General features: G+C 44.5%; 1 protein-coding gene across 1 annotated transcript in view; it reads right to left on the bottom strand.

The window, feature by feature from the left end:
- Positions 1–15,485, bottom strand: part of RASSF3 (Ras association domain family member 3) — a 55,425-nt gene extending 39,940 nt beyond the window's left edge. Inside the window, exon 1 of the mRNA XM_030479314.1 lies at positions 15,253–15,485. Coding sequence (XP_030335174.1) covers positions 15,253–15,381 — 129 coding nt within the window. The 5' untranslated portion in view covers positions 15,382–15,485. The remainder of the gene's footprint in view (positions 1–15,252) is intronic.
- Between the last annotated feature and the right edge of the window lie 4,457 nt (positions 15,486–19,942).

Raw genomic sequence — 19,942 nt, 5'->3', positions numbered from 1 at the left:
TTGTAAGTGGAAGATTTAAGAGAACAAGGAAGGGAGGGAACGTCTCATGTCTCCTACAATAAAAACAACCAAGGTAAAAACCTAGATCTAATCTGCCAAATAATGAGGTACCATTTTATGTATTTTTAAACTTTGTACTTTTCTTACATTAATGGCATACATGGCTCTGCTATTTGCCATGATCCTGACTATACCAGTGCCTTACTCAGATGAGTCCTGCCCTATCTTTCACTGTCAGGTTTGTGAGGGAGAAAAAAAGACTGAGGAAAAAAAAAAAGTGTGTGTGAAAAGAGGAAAAAAGAGAGAAGAAAAAGGAACAAAAAAAATAAGAGAGGAAAAAAGGGGGAAAAAAACCCCAGGAAAATAGAAAGAAGACTGGTGACATTGTTTCCAGTTTGTCCAGCAGCTCATCAGGTTGTGCTCTCCCTCTCCGAAATGAGCAGAATAAATTATTAAAGTCAGGAGTCAAGATGCTCAGATGTTCCCATTTTGTGATTAGAGAAAGGCAGGAGCACACACACCAGCCTCCTCTCCTTGCAGCGGTCCAACAGCAGAGCAAGACCTCCTGCCAAGAGGAGCAGCCTCTTCTCTTGCTGTAGGTTCTTTTTCATCTGCATGTCTCTGTCTTCTATCCAGCAAAAGATACTTTTTCCCTCTTGAGCAGTTGTAGTATCCAAAATACTGCCTATACGTGTACTTGTGAAAACAGCAGTAACTGTCATGCCATAACCAAGAGCCCAAAATAACAAAGCAAAATCACAGCACAAGGTTGATTACAGGCAGATAGTTTCAGTGTGAAACTTTTTATGATGTGGCATGAAAATAAATACTGATGATACATTTGTCAAGCATTAATAAATCCCTTCCAACATTCTCTCAACACTGGCAAGCAAGGGAACTCACCTGCAGTTTTAAAAAGCAAAGGACTAAAACTCTATTTCCATTAACAGGCTCACACTTGTGGTGAAAAATTCTTATAACTGCTTGAGATTGAAGTTAGTCAAAGCACACAAAAGAGTGCAGTTACCTTGTGGTGTGGCATAACATTTACAATACATTTCTATGTTTAAAATAGTGCCTTCAACTTTATTCTCTAAATGAACGAACTGGCCTGTTAAACCTGCCACAGTGAACAGTTAAGGGAGGATTGGAAAGCCACAGAAGATATGAAGAGCCAGAAATAGACAAAAGCATGTACTTTTAAAATCAGGAATCTGCAAGTAAATCCAAGGTTTACATTGCAATCCTATTTGCTGTACCACTTTCTGTCAGATACTAAAGCAGAAACCATTTTTTTCATTCAGGAAGTTCTACTGCTTTCTCATTTCTTATGTCCTTTCAGGAGCACTATTCATAAAAAGATGACAAACCAAACCCACACAAAACCAAAAAGTCCAGACTTTTCCACTTTCCACTTACCTGTAGCATCTGTATCCAGTTAAGAAATCTGCCCAAACACTCTGAGGCACGTCTTCAGTGTACCATCTACTGAGGCTCTTCCTCCCAAAGCACAGCTCCATGGGGTAAGCCAAGCCCAGGTAGGGCTTCGTGAGGTCCCACCCTCCCTGTCAGCCTCCCCACCTGCACACTCCTCCATCCACCAGAGCTGCTCTTCTGGCAACCACACAGAGACCTGGTTCAAGGGAGGCATCAGGCAAAACCCTAACTTCATTAAACTGAAGCTGCAGTGGAACCACACCCCCTGCTCAAGCCATGGCAGCCACGCTCTAAAACAGCCTTAGTGCAGCATCCACTCGTAGGTGTGTGGCTGAGATGTTACAGGGGACAAACAACGGAAATAGGATGAACTGCTCTATGATACTCCCTTTGTGTTCTACCTTGCCAGACATGGCTAGTTCCTCTTGGTTCATAATGTAGGAGACTGGAAACCTGGCTGTGCTCAGCATCCTCTACAAAATGTCCAAGCAAAAACAGTACTGAGTTGCACCAGGCTTGCGTTTTGACATGTTACATCCTATGAACCAGCTTGTGTTTAATATTTACTTTACCATGTTTGCATCAGAATGTTCTTTATATGTATAGTTCAACAAAAGTGGAGTATGGTGAAGTTATGAACCTGAAAGAAAATACTACCTACCTATCTACAGGTAACCTGTGGGGATCAGCAACCCAGTAACTTTGCGGTAACAACTTGTACCAGAGTTAGAGGACATCTGTGTGAGCATGCAGTCACGAAACCACACTGAGACTGTGAGAAGAACAGGGCAAGCACTGCCCAGGTAAGTATGTCCTGGTACATGTCTGAAAGAGAATGGGGTCCAGCTCAAGCTCAGAGTTTCAACAGCACATTCCCACCATGTTTCAAACCTTTTCACTTGCCTTTGTTGGGAACAGCCAGATCAAATTTTGGATTCCTCTGGGACAGCAGTATTGAGGTTCATTTGGTGGCATACAGTGAGGGGACAGGGAAGAATGACAAAGGATCTCTGGAGGTACCTAAAAAAAAGCAGTTCCTTCCCACGTCCAGGGAATGGCACCACATTTCTACCGATTGTGCTTAGCACACTGTAAGGCTCATACCTACAAGATAATGAAATACCAATGCTAGTACTAACAATGATGCTTCTATAATCCTTAGAATAATAAATACTCCTCTGCTGCCTTTTGTTTCTGACACAATCGCTACCAAATGTGAAACGCCTTCTGAAAGATGTTTCCGCCCTGTATCTTCCAGATCTATCTCTGAAGATGAAACCATACAGCTTACCACTTGTGTAAGAGGTCAAATCCAGACACGCAGCACGGAGCTCCCATCTTGAATTCTCCACATAACATCTGCAGAACTGGACAGTGCAGTAAAAGCTGTATTACATATCACAGCACTTTTCCAGCAATGACCATAAAGGCTTAGCTAAAACCAAACTCATTTTAATACCCTTGATTAAATTTTAAAGGCGGGCGAGAAGGAACAAAAAAAGGAAGGGTGGCATACCAGCATCTTTACCATGGGCTTCACTAAGCTGCTTCAGGAGCTTTTTTGAGCTACAGATTACTAAAAAAGAAGTCTGCCCTCAACTTTGGCTATTTCAGGGAAAATCTCTAGGTTTATGACCTTTTTTTTTGTAATACCAGGCTATGTTCACAGAACATGTTATTTTATCATCTTATGAGGCAAGCACTGACTTCACTAATGATCTATTATCACAACTCAAAGCTACATCTTCATATTCCATATCTTAAAAAAATGCCTCAGGGAACAAATAAAATGTTAAAATCAAATATGCTTTGGAGAATATTTGGGGTCTGTATTTAGGGGTGGGGAAAGATGTGCCTTTAATTATTTTCTAATTAAGTCAGCTGTGAGTTTGAAAGTTCAGAGCATTAGAAACTGCTTTGATGTTTCACTTCACATAATATCAACCTTTTAGCACAGTATAAACAATTGTGTTCCCCCATCTTGAGATAAGCTTCACATCATGTGAACATGTAAAAGCAGCTGTCACCTTAGACAAACTCATCATTTTTGCCCATAACTGTGAGCAGAAGACATTTAGAAGGATACTAAAGGCATTTTGTAGCTTCTTTTCTGTTGGAGTAATCCATAACTTACTTAAATCCTTTGTCATTTGTATTAAGGCACATCTTATAACCTCTCAGTCATAGAATAAGCAACAGAACGGCAGTTTGGATGTCCAAAACACCAAGTCTTCCTACAACCGTTGGAACAAAGGTCTTCACTAGAAGAGCTCCCGAAACCCCTGCATGTAAGACACCCCCTTCCAGGGTAGCATACTAAGAGAAGATAATTAATTCTTTCCTAGGATTCAGCTCAGCAGGTGCAACACTGCTCCCAAAAGCTTCCATGCCCACTGGGGAACATGGTGACAGCAACTGGAGAACCAGGGACACCCAACAGGGGTGAGCCTAAACAAGAAGGTGCTGCCAGTAACTTCATGAGCCGAAAATACACTGCACAAGTTAACCTTGGGCACAGGTGAGCACAAAGCACTTTTTTTTTGGTGACAAAATGCAGGATTAACATCTCAGGAACCTCACTGTCATTTGGTGATCAAAGAGAAGTCAACTGATTTGCATTATGCCACCTGATGTGTTTCAAGCCAACTTACTTGTTTTTCTGACAGCTGGGCAGTTCCATAGAGTTACTGTTTTACAGACAGTTCCATTCTTATTCAGAACTCGATAAAGGTATATACCAGGAATTATTTCTCCTGTATTTTATAACCTGCCATCACAGTATCAAGGCAACCACAAATGCCCTATGGTTTAATAAAGCAAAGGGCCAATCTTGATCCAAGAGCCACTTGGATTTAACATTCATCAACTTAAGAAGCATTAGTGGTTCTCCTCCTCACCTAAATACTTGGCGTTTGTTTGGGATAATGTTATGTATGCTGTGATCAGGTCTAAGATGTAGGAGCTGTCTACGCTGTGCGCTGGCTAACTGGCACCCAGCCTAATCCCGAATATAAAAATTCCACCGTACTAAGTACATCAGCTGTCTGCTTCATTTGACAGAAGCAAGAATTCCAACCACGGTGACAAAAAGCCAGAAATCCCACAGCCAAGTCCACCTCATGAAGTCCTCTTACACGCAGGCTTAAGCTAGCAATAGGGCATTCTCCCAATTCTTCTACTCTTTGTTAGACACAGTCTACTGAGTATTTTCTCAAGAATAAAGTTGCAACTTAGAGCACAGCATTAAAAATCTTGTAGAAGGTATTTCCTTTAGTGTAATTAAAATGTGGTGGGTTTAGGAAAGCTGAATATTATTTTGCCAGCATTGTACTTTTTAAAAAGCAGTAACAATACCTCCTAGGCAAGTAAAGGATGAACAAATGTTCAGAGGAGTGGATCACAGGGTCAGCTGAACACTAATACCGTTTTTCAAATTCTATGAAAACAAACTCGTTCCCATGAAGGCCAAACCAGACCCCAAAGCAACACTTTGCAGCTGATACACAGAATGTTGAGAGGAGGTATTTAGATTTGTCAGCAATTCTGTTGTAAATCACAGCAGTGCAAGTCAGTCTCAGACTGAAAGAAGGGAAAGTGATTTGTACCCGAAGAATAAAACAGGTTCTCACTTGACAGGAAAAAAAAAGGTGGGGGGGGGGGGGAGGAAAAGATAAAGTTCTGTTCAAGAATAATTCTTTCCATACTGTCAGTCATGGTGCCCAAAGAAACAAATTTAAGGCAGGCAACTCTTCACGTATATTAATTCAACTTCTCAATGAGAATAGAAAAACACAGTTGAAAATAACATGACGATCCAATTCAGAGGTCTGAATGATGTCCAGAAGCAGTTGTTGTCTCCTCGGATAGCCGTACGTACATGCAGTAGTCTCTTATCACTAAATTAAAAGGTAACTAAAGCAATTCAATGGTATTTTAAGAGTCATTTCCCCAAGGAAATAACTAAATTAGAACTAAATTAAAGAGAGGAAGATAGTCCAGTCTTTGAACTCTACAATGGTCCCACTATATGAGAATAAAACTGTGAATCCATCTACTTAGATCCTGAGATCCCCTTACTGGGCTCTCTAAGAGCTAAATGGTTTTATTACAGAAAGAGTTCAGATTCCTGTCAATAGTCATCACCCCATACTGCATATTCTTTGAAGAGGAAAAAAGTGTTCCCTTAATTCAACAACTAAAGGGCCCCTCAATCTCAAGTTAAATACTCATAGGATTTAGTTTATTTTAACCTGACCTGCTAACTCATGCAAAAACTGCGAACTGTCCTTAATAGTAGATTTTACAGCAAAATTAGCTCAGAGATTTAGAAACACTTCTAAATGTGGAAAACAATGTTTTAGAGTTAGAAGGCTACAGTTTATGTGGACACTGTGTAAGAAAAGGAACGCTATGCTAAGTTAGGCTCCATGAAAGCTGGGAGCATCATGACCAGAAGGTTTCTTTCATTAAAGTCTCTTTAATAACGCAGACTTCTTTTGTGCAGATTACATGGGAGTCTGGTTACTGCTCGCATCAGGTTGCCTGCACAAGTGATGTTCCCCTGACTGTCTCGTGTTCCTCCACTGCCAGCATTTGTTTATGGGCACCCAACACAGCAACTGCTCCAAGCATGAACTTTTGATTAAACTATTCATTTTTGTGCAGGACACAAGACTCCCTGATGCAGAAATATGAACAGGCCATTTTTCAGCCTACACTTACAGCAGGATAGATATGATACTTTTTCTTCCTTCTTTCAGTCAGAGCACCTGAAAGACAACCAAGTCACAAATAAACTCCCCATCTCAAATGAGACTTTTACCCTGCTCCATGTTCAACCAGGATAATTTGCTCCCATTTGCTCTCAGCAGCAAATAACTTTTCCTATTTATCATCCTGCAACAGATGAAGCAAGTCTTCTATGCAAAGATTCCATCCTCTCCTTCTCCTCTCTTAACTATCAAATATGAAAGCAAAACCTACTTCGAGCTTCCAGCTGCCAGGTCCACACCTCATGAAGAGTTAAGGATTTCAATGTTTTTTGGGAGGCATTTACCCCTGTACTGTATCACAAAACAAGAGCCATCACATGGATCTAATTTTTGGATCACAGGTACTCCCGCTCCTGGAAACAGGGAGCACATGTGTTTGACAGGATTAAAATGAACTTCTCTCCTGCTCATATTTCTGTTCCTTGGTCTTCAAAGCTTGGGTTAAAGAGTCTAGCCTGGCAGATCCAGAAACACTTCTGCAGAAGCCCTCTCTCCCCACTGCTTTTCAAAGTTAAACACACATGCACAGTAACACAAAAAGGGGCTGACCAGTCTCTAAGTCACCAGTCTGGACAGTTGGGGGATCAGCCCCTTCAGCTGGCTATAGCACGTACCTGCTGTGAGCTTTAGGCACAGCCCAGGTCACTTGCCACATGTCAGCTTTTCTACTACTAGCAAGCTTCATAAAGGGTAACACACGATGTCTGTCCACACCTACACTATCTGATCTTTGCACACATCAGTAACAACATAATAAAAAAGATCACAATACAGTAGTTCAAATTACATCTATTGTGAAAAAAATTGCACTGACTCTTATGCTGATCCCACAGCAGCACTGAACCTTGACCTCACTCATCTCAGACACTAGGACAAACAATTCAGGTCAATCCTCCCATTATGCAAGACACAACTACCATATTCTTAATCTTTTAAGCAGTGCCAAAGAATATGCCAGTTTCTGTACACATAAGCACTATGGGTCATGCTGAAATCCCCAGTGCAGTTGCTAGAGTTTATATAGCTTTACCAGATGCTTCTGAGATGAACCATGGAGATATTTTGGAATTAAATTAGTAGTTCTACAAAAAGACTTTCATAATCTTAGCTTATGTATCTGTAAGTGAACACGCTAAATAAAGCTGCTGGTGGATGAGCAGGTTTTGCTCCCAAGAAGCAGAATACTTCAGAAGAGAGCAATCCATCGTAAGAAAAGTAATGCTCTAAATAATCTGAATGAAACTCTTCCAAGTTTACAGGCTAGTGTGATCCTAGGCACAACTGTGTGTAAGAAATCACTGAGAGGAAGGCCTCTACAATGGGGGTTATCAGCCATCAATAAAAGGTGTTAAGCTACTTTTGCAGTATTAACAAATTTGATATATCCTAAACTTTTCTTTGGGAGGGCAAGCCAAATCATGGGATCCCTGCTTCACTGGAGGCCAGGTTGGATGGGGCTTTGAGCAACCTGGTCTAGTGGAAGGTGTCTGTGCTCACAGCAGGCGGCTGGAACTAGATGATCTTTAAGGTCCCTTCCAACCCAAACCATTCTGTGATTCTATGATTTTTATCTTCAGTTAGATCAGAACTTGATCTTTAGTGTTTATTATTACTGATCAGAAAGACCATATGGATTGGGTACTGCAAATACAAGACAGGAGGACTGTGCACTGTGAGGAAGAGTACAGCAATGGTTAGACTGTGCATCCATGCACTTGATCACCCCTCAGATCAATTAGGAGGCAGAACACAAGACAAGCAGTCCTAATTATGGACAACAGGGGTAACTACAAGAGATTACAGACAACTGCCTTTGTAATTTGCCCCTACTGTATTATTGTATATAATTTCTAAAAGAAATGCACTTGCAAGCAACATTTTCCACAATTACTTAGTGGGTAAAGAGCGAGACGGAAAAGCTGACAACCAGCACACCAAGTACTCCTACATACCCAACATGAACACTCGATGCTTCCTCCAAGGCAGATGAACCACTGCTGCTTTTACTATTATTTTCAGCACAGCATAGAATCCTCTGTATTCAGGAATACAAATTCCTCTCCAACACACACACACACAGATGAGTAACTAGAAAGTGATCTTAATTGCTACATAAATCACATGTGGCTACTTAGCACAGCCAAATACACGTCTGCATAGGAAACACTCTCCACAAAGCTGTCTGGAGTATTTCATCAACCTTGCAAAAGAGCTGGTGTGCCAAAAAAACAGAAGGCAAGCAGCAATTACTTAGTTCAAGTCAATTCATACCTGCCTACAGAAACATGTGGGCTTTGAACACGGACCTAAACACATATAAAAGCTTGACAGTATTGTAGTCAGGTAAGCACCGCACCGCAACCGGAGAGGGTGACAGCACGCTATGCTAGCTTCAGTCCCACCAGGGCATGCACCCATGTCTATGGGATGTGCTGACCTTTCCTGAACGCTGGTCTCAAATGGTAAAAATCCCTGTGTTACGTTTATAGAATCACAGAATGGTTTGGGTTGGAAGAGACCTTAAAGATCATCTCGTTCCAGCCCCCATATATAATGTTTTTTTATGCCAGTGTATATATGCACACATACACAAACCCCCACTATTTCTACCTGGGAGGAAAGCACAGTACGTATTGAACCCTGTGTGCTGTCTGCAGTAGTCCCCAGTGCTGTAGCTGCCTGTCCATGAGGAGAGTTGAACGCTGGAGACCTGTCACTCTCACTCCTGTCTTCCCAACGCTTACGCTGCTTGGCTTGGCTGCCAAGTATACTGTCACAGGCACATGCTGCATTACAGAGCTACCACTTCATCTAAAATCCTCTGTTAATCGGTTTATTTGCAACTGTTAATCCAACACTGGTGCCACTGGCTTTTTACACAAGGGACAAACTGCAGGATCAGTTTTCACTTCAGTTTTACTTCATTATTTTGCACTTGCAGTGGCTAAATGTTAACCAGGAAAAAACTCTTCCAAAATGGTTATTCTGATACTGTTCTTACACAGAGGTCTGCAGCTGAAACAAGAGATCATGAAAATGGGGTACTAAATTCTCTTCTTCCTTAAGTAACTGGTTATGATGGGGGTTTTTTTGATCGCTTTAGTGTATTCAGACGATCCTGATCTCAGCTGCTCTGCAGAGCACTTCCCCGAATCCACCAGACTCTTCACGTAAAACAAAACTCCTTCTGTCCGTATGTCTGTTTATATGTGTTCAAAGAAGCCTAAGTCTAAACTTTTGGTGCCATAAGGCTATAGGTGCCCAATACTTCAGTGAAAGTCCTAAGATCCAGCAGTTCTGCCTTTCTGCCTACGCACCCCTTTCTGCCTACGCACCCAGACAAAGCCACAGGATTATCCCGACTCCATTACATCACTTAAATCACAAACCACCCATAAATACTAGCTACTCCCTATCAGTGAGAAGCCCAGCAACTCTACTCCAACATTCAGATAGGTGGAACAAAGTCTTCCTCCAAATAAAAGGGAAAAAAAAAAAATCCAGTGTTTATCTAATGATATTCAAATAAACGTCAATAACATAGTAACACATTGCTGGTGCTCCAAATGTTTACCCTAACAGAGCAGCAACTACCCGAGATGCACCCAACACAGTAGTAACAGACTAAAAATACGTGCCAAAAATCCAGTTAGTCACCCAGTCTGAATACTACCTGCCACTGTTGCTGCACTCAGGCCACCTAAATTGCTGCACATAACAGCACTCATTAGATGTTCCAGTGACGTGAACTCTTCTTGGGACAATACATTAATCCATCTCTCCTAAACTTGTCTCTCAATTTTTTGTGTGCTAGTAGTTACCATTTCCTATGGTGGAGTCCCCAAAATGTAAACTGATGAGCCTAGGAACCACCTGCGATGACAAACCAGCGTACAGCAATCAGCATCCGCTGCACAGAGCGTAAACCTCGCCTCACCTCCAGAGGCCGTCAGGCACCAAGAGGGGACTCAGAGTTCACCCCAAAACAGCCACCATGCTCCTCCAAGCTACTAATGCACACCTGCCACATCGTGTGCTCCAAGAGAGGACAGTGCGGCAGAAACACAAAATAAGGATCAGTAGTTTACTCTGACAGCGGTGTGAGCTTAAAATAGACACAATCTCTACCCTGCTCATTCCTTCAGCTCTTAATTTTCAAGTATTTTAGTTGACACAATGTTTATCCCATAATACTCACTGACTGACAAATGGATAACAAAAAAAACCCCACAAAAAAAAAAAAAAAAAAAAACAAAAAAAAAAAAAAAAAAAAAAACAAAAAAAAGAATGAAACATTAGTGGGTATTTTTAGTTGTTTTTTTTATTTTTAAATAAGTTTCATGACTACACGTCAAACACAAACCCAAACTTTTTGGCTCCAAAGCAAGCCTATAATTAGAAACCTCATTTGTTCTGGTAGTCAGGAGAACCATTTTCCCTAGGGAATGTTACTGAAAGGAAACCCAGGAAGAGCTGTAATGGCCAAACAACGTGAAACTTTATTAATAAACAGACACTGGTAACACAGAGCCATCCTGACTAGACTTGAGCAGTTACAAACTGCATTTACCCCTAGGAAGAGCCTTCCAATTTCTTCCCAAATGAAATGCTGTTTTTGTCTCTCTTCCTCTCAATGAAACGCCTTGAGCCATTGTGTAAGTTCAAGTGGAACTGACCTAAAAAAGGGCTTTTGCACCTTTCCCTGCAAACTTCCTCTTCCGACAGCGGAATGAGAGATGGCTGGTTACCTCGCCAGGACTAGCTAGGGATGAGACTTTCACCCTCTGCCTTTTGCCTCTCCCCTTCCTACCTCCTCTGCTCTTCTATATCCGCTTTCCATTTCCAGCTTTTTTAATGAGTTTCCTTTCCCACCCCCATTACCACACCTGCGAATTCCACTGACACACAGAAAAGACGGCCTCAAAAACAATGTCGTGGCAGGGGGCACCGGGTGCAGGGGAAGGAACCAAGACGGCGGGTTTGGAAGCTGGGAAGACTGAGACCAGTAAGAGGAAGAAAGGGAGAAATTAGACTTCAGGCAGGGAAGGACTGGTGCTGACGGTGAGGAAACGAGAGTGTTCTCAGGTGCAGGAGGAAAACATGCGTTTCTGGAAACTGCCAACTGAAGAAATGAATTTTTCTTGCGAGCACTTTTACAGAGCCCTGAATGAAATGGTGAAAAACAGAGCAGAAACACACAGTTGCTTTTTTCTTTAAAGAGCAGAGCAGCGTCCCAGTGCCAAACTTCCTATCTCCAAGGTATGCTGCATTAGACCTCCAGCAGAGCGCTCTCTCATTTTGTGTGCAAATTATTGACGAGTCAGATGCTGAATATGAGCTGCAGTATTTGCTCTTTTCTAACAGCTGGGATCCATGATCTTCACAGCACCGCCAGCTTCTGAAGCAGCTTCCCAAAGCACAGCGGCGTCCTCTCTCACAGATCACGCACGCGTCAGGGGAGCGAGACAGAGGCATCTTGCCCATGGCCTCTTCTCATGTTTCTAACCCTTACAGTTACAGTGGAAGGGGACATCAAAACACAGAGGAGGCAGAACCAAGTGCAGGGATGTCCCCAGGTGTCTGCAGTGATCCTGACAGAAGACAGGAGCTTAGCAAGGCTGGGAACTAACCCAGATGCCAATCACAACACTTGAAAAGCCACTGTCCATCAAGCCACCCGAGAAGGGAGAAGTATTGAGAGGATTCACATCAACCCTGTTCAAAATGGGAGAAAATGGGGAACTGGTATGTGAAAGGGAAGCGCAGAAAACATGCCAGGAAGATGTGTATCCCTCCAACATATGGCAGTGCTTGAATGAGCAGGCATGACTGTTTTCACTTTTCCTGAAAGGATGGGGGTGGGCAGGAGGAAAGAGGGAGAGAAAGGGGGTCAGCTTTCACAAGTTTGTGAAACATCTCATTTTGGTATTTTCTCTACAGGGAACGGACAATTTCCAAAGGCTTGATCATACAGAAACATGGGTCTGATCTTGTGAAAGCCTATGGACATGGATAACTTTACCTCATATGAGTAGTCACACTGTCAGGACAAAAATATTTACAGTTCCTCCTTTTTCATTTATTCAATGAGTCATCACAAACACGAAACAGGGGCACACTGAGCTTAATCCAGCCTCCGATCCCTAAATCTTACAACCGCCACAGAAGATAAGAAGTCTTAAATAAAGCTAAACTTTCACAAGCAAAAACACAGCATAAAGCAATTTGTGTTTTATACACATTGCCCTCAGATTAAAGCATTTCTTGCTTGGGGCCACTGCTCAGCCCCAAAACACCATGCTGCCTGAAGTATGATGCAATGCTTTTCATGCTTCAACTTTTTTAGAAGTGGTACAGAGAGAGGAAGAGGCAAATCTTTAACCACTCTAGAGAAGATGAGGCATCCTAGGCAAAGCCCAAAGGTGCTATGACAAGATTTTGACACCAGAATGCCTACCAATCCATTAAACCTGTCGTAACTACAGAAACTGAGGTACGTAAGTAAGCCCATCCCTGCCCCATTAAATTGAAGACAAAAATTCACCCAGCTACTTAAATTTCCTTTTTCCTTCTCCTCTTTGGAAATCCATACAAAACACGTCCAAACGCTACTACTGAGTTTTTCTGCAGGCACAGCTGCAAGCCAAATGCTCTAACCACTTTTTTTCCCCACAAGAAAGGGGGCAGAGGGAGCTAAGACAGAGGAATAAAAGTAACTGCCAGCACTTAAGCCTTCTACAAGACAAGAAACCCACACTGCAAAACTTAATATCTGTATAGTTGAGAAAGACGCAGAAACAATAACTAACGGCTCCCCTCTTTCTTCTTCGCTCAAGGGGACATAGTATGCATTTTTTGACTAAACCTCAAATACAAACCAAAAGCAACATCCTCATCCATACAAAGAGGCTCATTATGATTGTTATTGCTGGAAGGGGAAGCTCACTCTTACCGGCCACATGACTGTTGAAATCTACATTCAGCATTGTTTGGGGATTTTTTTTCTTTCCTCTATAACTCAGCGACTCAAAGCAACTAGTAATAACTTTATGACTAGAAACATTAGCTGAGGGTTTCTGATGCTGCAGAGTCAGCAATACAGATGAATTTGTTCCAGGCTACTAAATACATAGTTCAACATGTACCCTGCAGCACCTCACTGCGGTGTTCTTTTGGGAAACATCACTAGAGCACAATATGAAATTTTAGGGTGGTTTTTTGCCACCCTCCCCTTGCTTGGAGACATTAACATCATATACAGCAACTTATGCATTTGCACAATTTACTGCTTACACAACTAGCATTCACTATCACAACTCATACAACAGTGTTAAAAAGACACAGGCATGTTCTTAAGATCAAGACCTGGGCCTTCTCGCATCTCACGATACAGCAGCCATGCACAGCCTGACAGCAGTTAGGTATCTGTGCACATACCATAGTCCTCTTCCACGAGGGCCAGGTGGCTGCCACTGCTGGCCAAATAGGTCAGCAGATGAAGTCCAAGGACGCTCGGGAGGACCTGCAAACTCCCAGAGAGTCCCCCAGGTTAGGGGGAAGCTGAAATTCAAGAGGGGTGATAAGGCAACCTCTGAGGAGGGGTGCAGCGAGAAGCACCCTGGGGAAGCAGCCATGACCTGATAAAAAGCTGGTCCCAGCCTATTTGCACAAGATGCCTGAGCTCAGGTGTAAGGAGAGGGTGCGCCCAGGCTCCCTGCCAAACTTTGCAAAGGAAGCCAAAGCTCAAGAAAGTTCTGTGCACTTCCTTGAATGGGGGCAGGAATGTCCCGAGGGACAGCTAGAGGGCTTAAGTTTTAAACAAATCACAGATGGGGCATAATAGATGGAGAACCTCGGAGAAACACAAACCAAGGCTGGCTCTCTGCAGCACAACGTAGCCTAGAGCAGCTGTAGGCAGCGAACGATGGGTCTCGACAAGCCCCACAGGTGAACCAGAGGGAACCCGAGGTATCCAGGCTTCAACAAGCAAGTTTATAGCTAGATCTCCCCAGCAGCAGTAACATCAGAACCAAAGTCCAGTGGGGAAAAAACACCAAAGGTCTGTACAATGAAACAGACTGAACAGGGAGAAGCCACAGATGCTGGTGGGACAGGGGAAAAAAGAGCCAGCATAAAGCAGACAGGCTTGCTAGCTTGTAGTTTCCAGAAATACAAACCACCTCTAGAAAGTGATCTGCACTCTGGGAAGGGAAAAATGAGAGGGGCTGGACTGCTAAACAAGAAACGTGACATTTACCCTGCAGGGTTTAACGACTGCTCTGGATGGACAGAGACTGTTCCATTTTGTATCCCTGACATGAGTTTTGCTCCTAGGAGAGCAGGGCTGATTATGCCATGGCAAGGCTTCCTCAACACACAAACACTTCTCTCTCTGCCTGCACCCTGCGGGTCCCTCACTGGAACTTCAATGCTGACCACAAAAGGGGCTGGTTTGGGACTTTTGCTTTGTTTTTAATCAGTTCTTCACTTCAAAGCCCACTTGCAGTTGATTTCCTGAACTTGAATGCTTAAACCACGACACTTAAAACACTTCTGAGGGCCTTTCTCTGCCAACGAAACAGCTGAAGAGGCTGTCATTCATCTCGAAACGAGCTCCGAGAGCAGCGAAGAGGCAGACCCCGCCGTACCCCGCCGGCGGAGCCGACACCGGGGCTGATAGCGCGGTTACTCACCACAGAAACGTGATTTCTGATCACATCCCACCCCGCCGGACCCCGGGGATCGGGCTAACAGCCTGGCTCCCTCAGGCCGGCTGCCAAGCGGGGCACCCCGCCGGGCCCTCGGAGCTGCCGGAGCCCCTCAGCGGGGTCCCGCGCAGGAGCCCCGCTCGCAGCCCGGTGCGGGCAGCTCCTCCCGGCGCCTCCCCCCGCCCCGTCCCGGCGCCCAGCGGCTCCCGCGGGCCCTTCCCCGTGGGGGAGGGGGCGGCGGACACGTGGAGGCCGAGGCCGGAGAGAAGCGGCACGGCCCGGCCCGGCTGCCCCGCGGGGCGAGGCCGCCCTTCAGCCCGGCGCACGGCACTTACTTGCGGGTCGGCGCGGGTCTTGCCCGGCGGCCTCCTGAAGAAGGAGGTGCGGGCGGTGAAGAAGAACTCCTCGGACTCCTCCTCCTCTAGGCTGCTGTAGCCACTGCTCATGCTGCTGGTCCAGGTCATCGGCGGCAACGGCGGCGGGTGCTGGTGCTGCTGGGGCCGGGCGGCGGAGAGCGCCGTCCCGGCCGCCGCATGGGGCCCCGCCGCTGCCGCTCCTCACCCAGCGCCGCCGGGTCTGGGGCGCAGGAGGAGGAGCCGTTGCTGTGACCGCCCCGCTCCCGCCCTCCGCTCCCTTCCTGCTGCACAAGTTTCCGCGGGCAGCGCCGCTCCGAGCCCCGCCCGCCCGGGCAGCAGGTGAGGGGCGGGCAACGACCGCTTCCCGCCCCCGGGACCGAAACACCGGCCCGGCCCGAGCGGGGTCCGGTCAGCCGCGGCTCGGGGCAGGCGGGCGAGCAGGGCAGGGCAGGGGCGCGGCGGAGCTGCTCGCCCTCCCGCCGGGCTTGTGCTGCTGGTAGCTCGGCTCCCCCTCCTTGCTCACCAGCAGCGAGGCAGGTGAGGGGGGCTTGCTAAAGAAAGAAGTTCCCAAACTTTCACCCAGTAGTTACCCGATTTCACTCTCCTGTGCGCCCGCAAGAACGAAGTTCTTTAAAAATAAGCAATGGCAAAATAACTGCAAGCCTTTCCCGAACTGTTCTCCTAGTGATCGCTGAATTTAAGCTTTGCAAGCAGTAGCAGACCCAACCGTGCTGAGCAGGAACGGCTTTGAGCTCCTGCAGCTGCTGTGGGTGGCTGGCCCCGGCCTCTCCTCGCACGATCAGGCCCACAGAATGTTATTAAGTCGCTGGAATTCATTGCCCCAGGGTGTAGCAAGGAGTGAGGCTTGTGAAGACTCGGCAGAGATTAGATGTGTGTATAGATAGCAAGAATATCCAAGGCTGCAACTGGCAAACATACTTAAAAGCACAAAAGTTCTGATAACATGCAGAGTGTACATCAAACTCATCGTTAATGAGGGAAATGACAGACAACGCCTGAAGGCCAAGTTACTCTGTAATTACCTGCTTCAGATTTTCTCATGTCTTCCCTTAATTTATCTAGGGCTGGTCACTGTCACCAACAGGATACTGGGTTTAAGGTACGGCTTCCTAAGGCTACACAGCTGCCCAAAAAAGCAGACTTGCCTTTCCTGCTCGCCCTCAGCCCGCAGTTCCTGATGTCCCCAGTGCCACCAGTGGTCCCACGGCGGGAAGTGAATCACATCAGTCACTCACTGCCGGAGCAAACCCCCGGAGATGGGGCTGTGGGGATCAGGAAGGAGGGCAGGCTACACCTTTTAGCAATGGCACGGCCTTAGATTAAACAGATTTGAGGCTGTGTGTTCACCAAGCCGCAGTCTAAGCCAGTACATCAATTCGCATGGTCACAATATTGCCACAGATGTATCTGGACACCAGCAGCTAACATCTCCTTTCCCTCTTCCCTGTCCCCAACATGCTGGCCCCTCACAAACTCCCCATCTGCCATATGCGGCCATTCCTACCCCCTCACTCAAGCGGGGACTGGGTATATTTCTGCCAGGTAGGTGCGCTGCCCACACCAGTATGCTGTACGTATTGACAAAGTCACCTCAACACCAGCAAAACAACTCACACCAAGAACCTGAACCAGTTTGTCAGTTCGGGAGGTGTTAAATCCTTACTTTCCCATCAACTCTGATTCTCCCAGATTTTTTCTGTGGAGTTTGGCATCTGGCAGATTAGAAGGTTGCATAGCTTTTAAAAACAAATAATTGAGTACAGCGGCATAGATGTGAATGTGTCAGATCTTGAGCCTACTTATTGGCACTGTAAACCCATGGTATTCAAGATAGCTTTAAGCTGAATGCCAAGTTACTTGAATGCAACTAAAACGTATTAAAATGCTTGCTTTAGACAAACGAGCTTTGTGTTACCTGGCTCGCCAAGACGAGCCCTGCACCAAAATGAGGTCCCACCAGAGATCTGCTGGGCTTGCCTCTGAACCTGTCCAAGACCCCGTAACCTCAGCTTACAAAGCTTTTGGATAAAATGCCCCTGACCATGATCAGAGTTAAGGTGAAGGATTTTAAGTGACTCAGTTGCAAGTCCTGGGCTCCAGTTTATATGTTCTGCGGCAGCAAGGCACGGCATTCATCTTGTCTGTGATTTACTGTATCATTTTCTCCTGTTGCAACAAAGAATGATGGGCAAAATATGTCTAAGTTCTTTGTGACCTATCTTTCGACATGAGTTCACTCCTCAGCTATAGTTCTGTTTTTAACCCTACTAATTTTGACAGTGATTGTTTTTTTCCTTTGGTTTTTAATTTTTGACAGTGATTTTTTACTTTCACGTTTTTTCAGATGTGACACTGAATCAAACAATTCACATGAAGGCTCAAATAGACGCGATGCATTTCAGTTGTGTTTTGCTCAATGCTTGCAAATAACATATCCAAATCTTATCAAGTATTTTGCAAGGCTGATACTTCAAGATGAATTGGTATCCCTGTGGATTTTACTTTTACCAGACTATATTCATATTTTTAAGGTCTCTGTCCCCAGACAAGTACTCTTCCACCTTCTCAGATTGACTTCTTAATTTTACCCTAACTTAGCTTGTCTTTGTTTACTTAACAAAGACAGCCATGTCTCAAGATGAAGTTAGTAATAAGCTTTCTGAAAGCATAAATGTTCTTAAGGAGAATTATTGAAGCATTAGGTAAAAATAATGAAGTTAAAAGCCAAGTAATGTGGCACAGGAGAGAGATTTAAAACATAGAAAAGCACTGTGAGGCTCTCAATCCATCCTTCCAAGAAATAATTCAGTCCAATGAGAAATTAAGCTGGCAGTCAGTTATCACAGGATCACATGGGCAACTGGCAAGAAGAGTGAGATGCTGGGATTTTTTTAAATTAATAATTAAGTTTGGGTAGCAAGAAGTACTACTAGTGCACCTGTGAAGAAAAGGAGAATAAACTTTTTTGGGTTTTATTAAAGATTGCTGATACAGATGGCATTTCAGACTATTTTTTAACTGTAGCCCATTTAAGCTAGTTAAAAGTGGTAACTCACGTAACACAACCAAAAATAGTGATGCTACCCTGTATTCCAAAGCAAGAGTCTCATGAATAAAATATTAATACAAAGCAATAAGAGGCAAAGATAACCTGTGTGATATACAGTTATGTGTTGTGTAAGGGGGGAACAATATTTTAAATCACTGTTACATTCAATGATAAAACTCAGCTTTAAATCACGTTGTGGTTTTGGAGATTCCGTTCAGAAAAATGAAACATCAAGTATAGCTTCCAGAAAAGCGGAAATGAAAGCTGGACTTCCTGAATGGCAAAACAGGTGTGAATAATTTTATGAATCTGGCAAGGATTAGGACTTTCAACTACCATAACTGAAATAACCCTCAGAACCAGTCATTAAATTGCATAAAGATGGAATGCTTCACAAGGTCCTGCAGCTTCATTTGTTTATTTGTATTAAAATACCACTTCATTGAAGTGATCACGATACCACAGGAAAGCATGGTTGACCAGGGTTACAAGGGGCAGCTTGGTAAATTCATCCCCTGCTCTGAAGAAGAACCAAGTACTTGAAAGCATCCCTAACAGACTTTTAGCTAATCCGGTTTTGAAACACAGGATGGTAGTGTAGTATCTCCCTTAAAGGTCATTTGTTCCAGTGTTTAAGCTGTTTATTGACTTAGAAAGTTTTTCTTAACATCCCATTTTAAATCCTTAACCTTGTCCATTTGCTTCTTAGCAAAAGAAAGAGAGGGAGAACAGTTTATCTAGAAACCTTTTGAGTATTTGAGGACTCTTTTTGTTCCCCCCATTCTTCTGCTTCCCAGACTAAACAAAGGGACAACTGATAAAAAATCCTGTAGAGTTTACATTAACTCCATCAGCAACTGCATGATGTTTACATGTTTCTAAAATATCCCCTCAGCCTTCTGACATAGAAACTGGGAGGACTCATTAAAACGGGAAAGCTACTAAACATTCACTCAGCCAGCAATGCTTCTTTGAGCCCCTGGACCAAGATGCTCACTTCTGCACACAAGCCTTGGTCTTTTCTCCAGATTTTTGCCAGACTATATCAAAAGGCACTGGGTCAAAGGAGCAGGAGAGCTAAAAGCCGGATAGGGCATGGGCTTGGTGAGTCCTGTAGCATTTAAGACTATATTTCTATTAAAATAAATACAGAAATGTGGAGATCTCAAGAGAAGAGCCTACAGATTCCTCCTTCCCTTCCTCCCCTGACTTCAGTCCCCACATGCTCCAGCAAGCAGGACCTTGTGGTGGCCCCACAGCCGCAGGCAGCAGCCTCAGGTGCGGTGGGAGCAGTGAAGGGAAGCAGGACATGGGCTGTGGGGCTGTGGGAGGGAAAGGGTCACACAGGGACCAAACTTCCTTACCCCCTCTAAACCTGCATTAGTATCCCCTCAGTTTCACAACTGTTTTGCAGGAAGTCTCATTAACGACCCTAGCAGTATTTAGAATTATAATTACTATCAATTTGCAAGGTGCCCCAGCCCCTGTCTATTTCAGCAACCCTTTTGGTCACTTCTGGAGTCCTGTGGGTCTCTTTCTCCCTCTCATTTTCTGCCTTCACATGTCTTTGCAAGCCCTGGCCCTGATCCTGTAAAGGCT

Source organism: Strigops habroptila, chromosome 3, assembly GCF_004027225.2.
Source record: "Strigops habroptila isolate Jane chromosome 3, bStrHab1.2.pri, whole genome shotgun sequence".
NCBI lineage: Eukaryota > Metazoa > Chordata > Aves > Psittaciformes > Psittacidae > Strigops > Strigops habroptila.
This window is presented reverse-complemented; position numbering and strand designations above follow the sequence as displayed.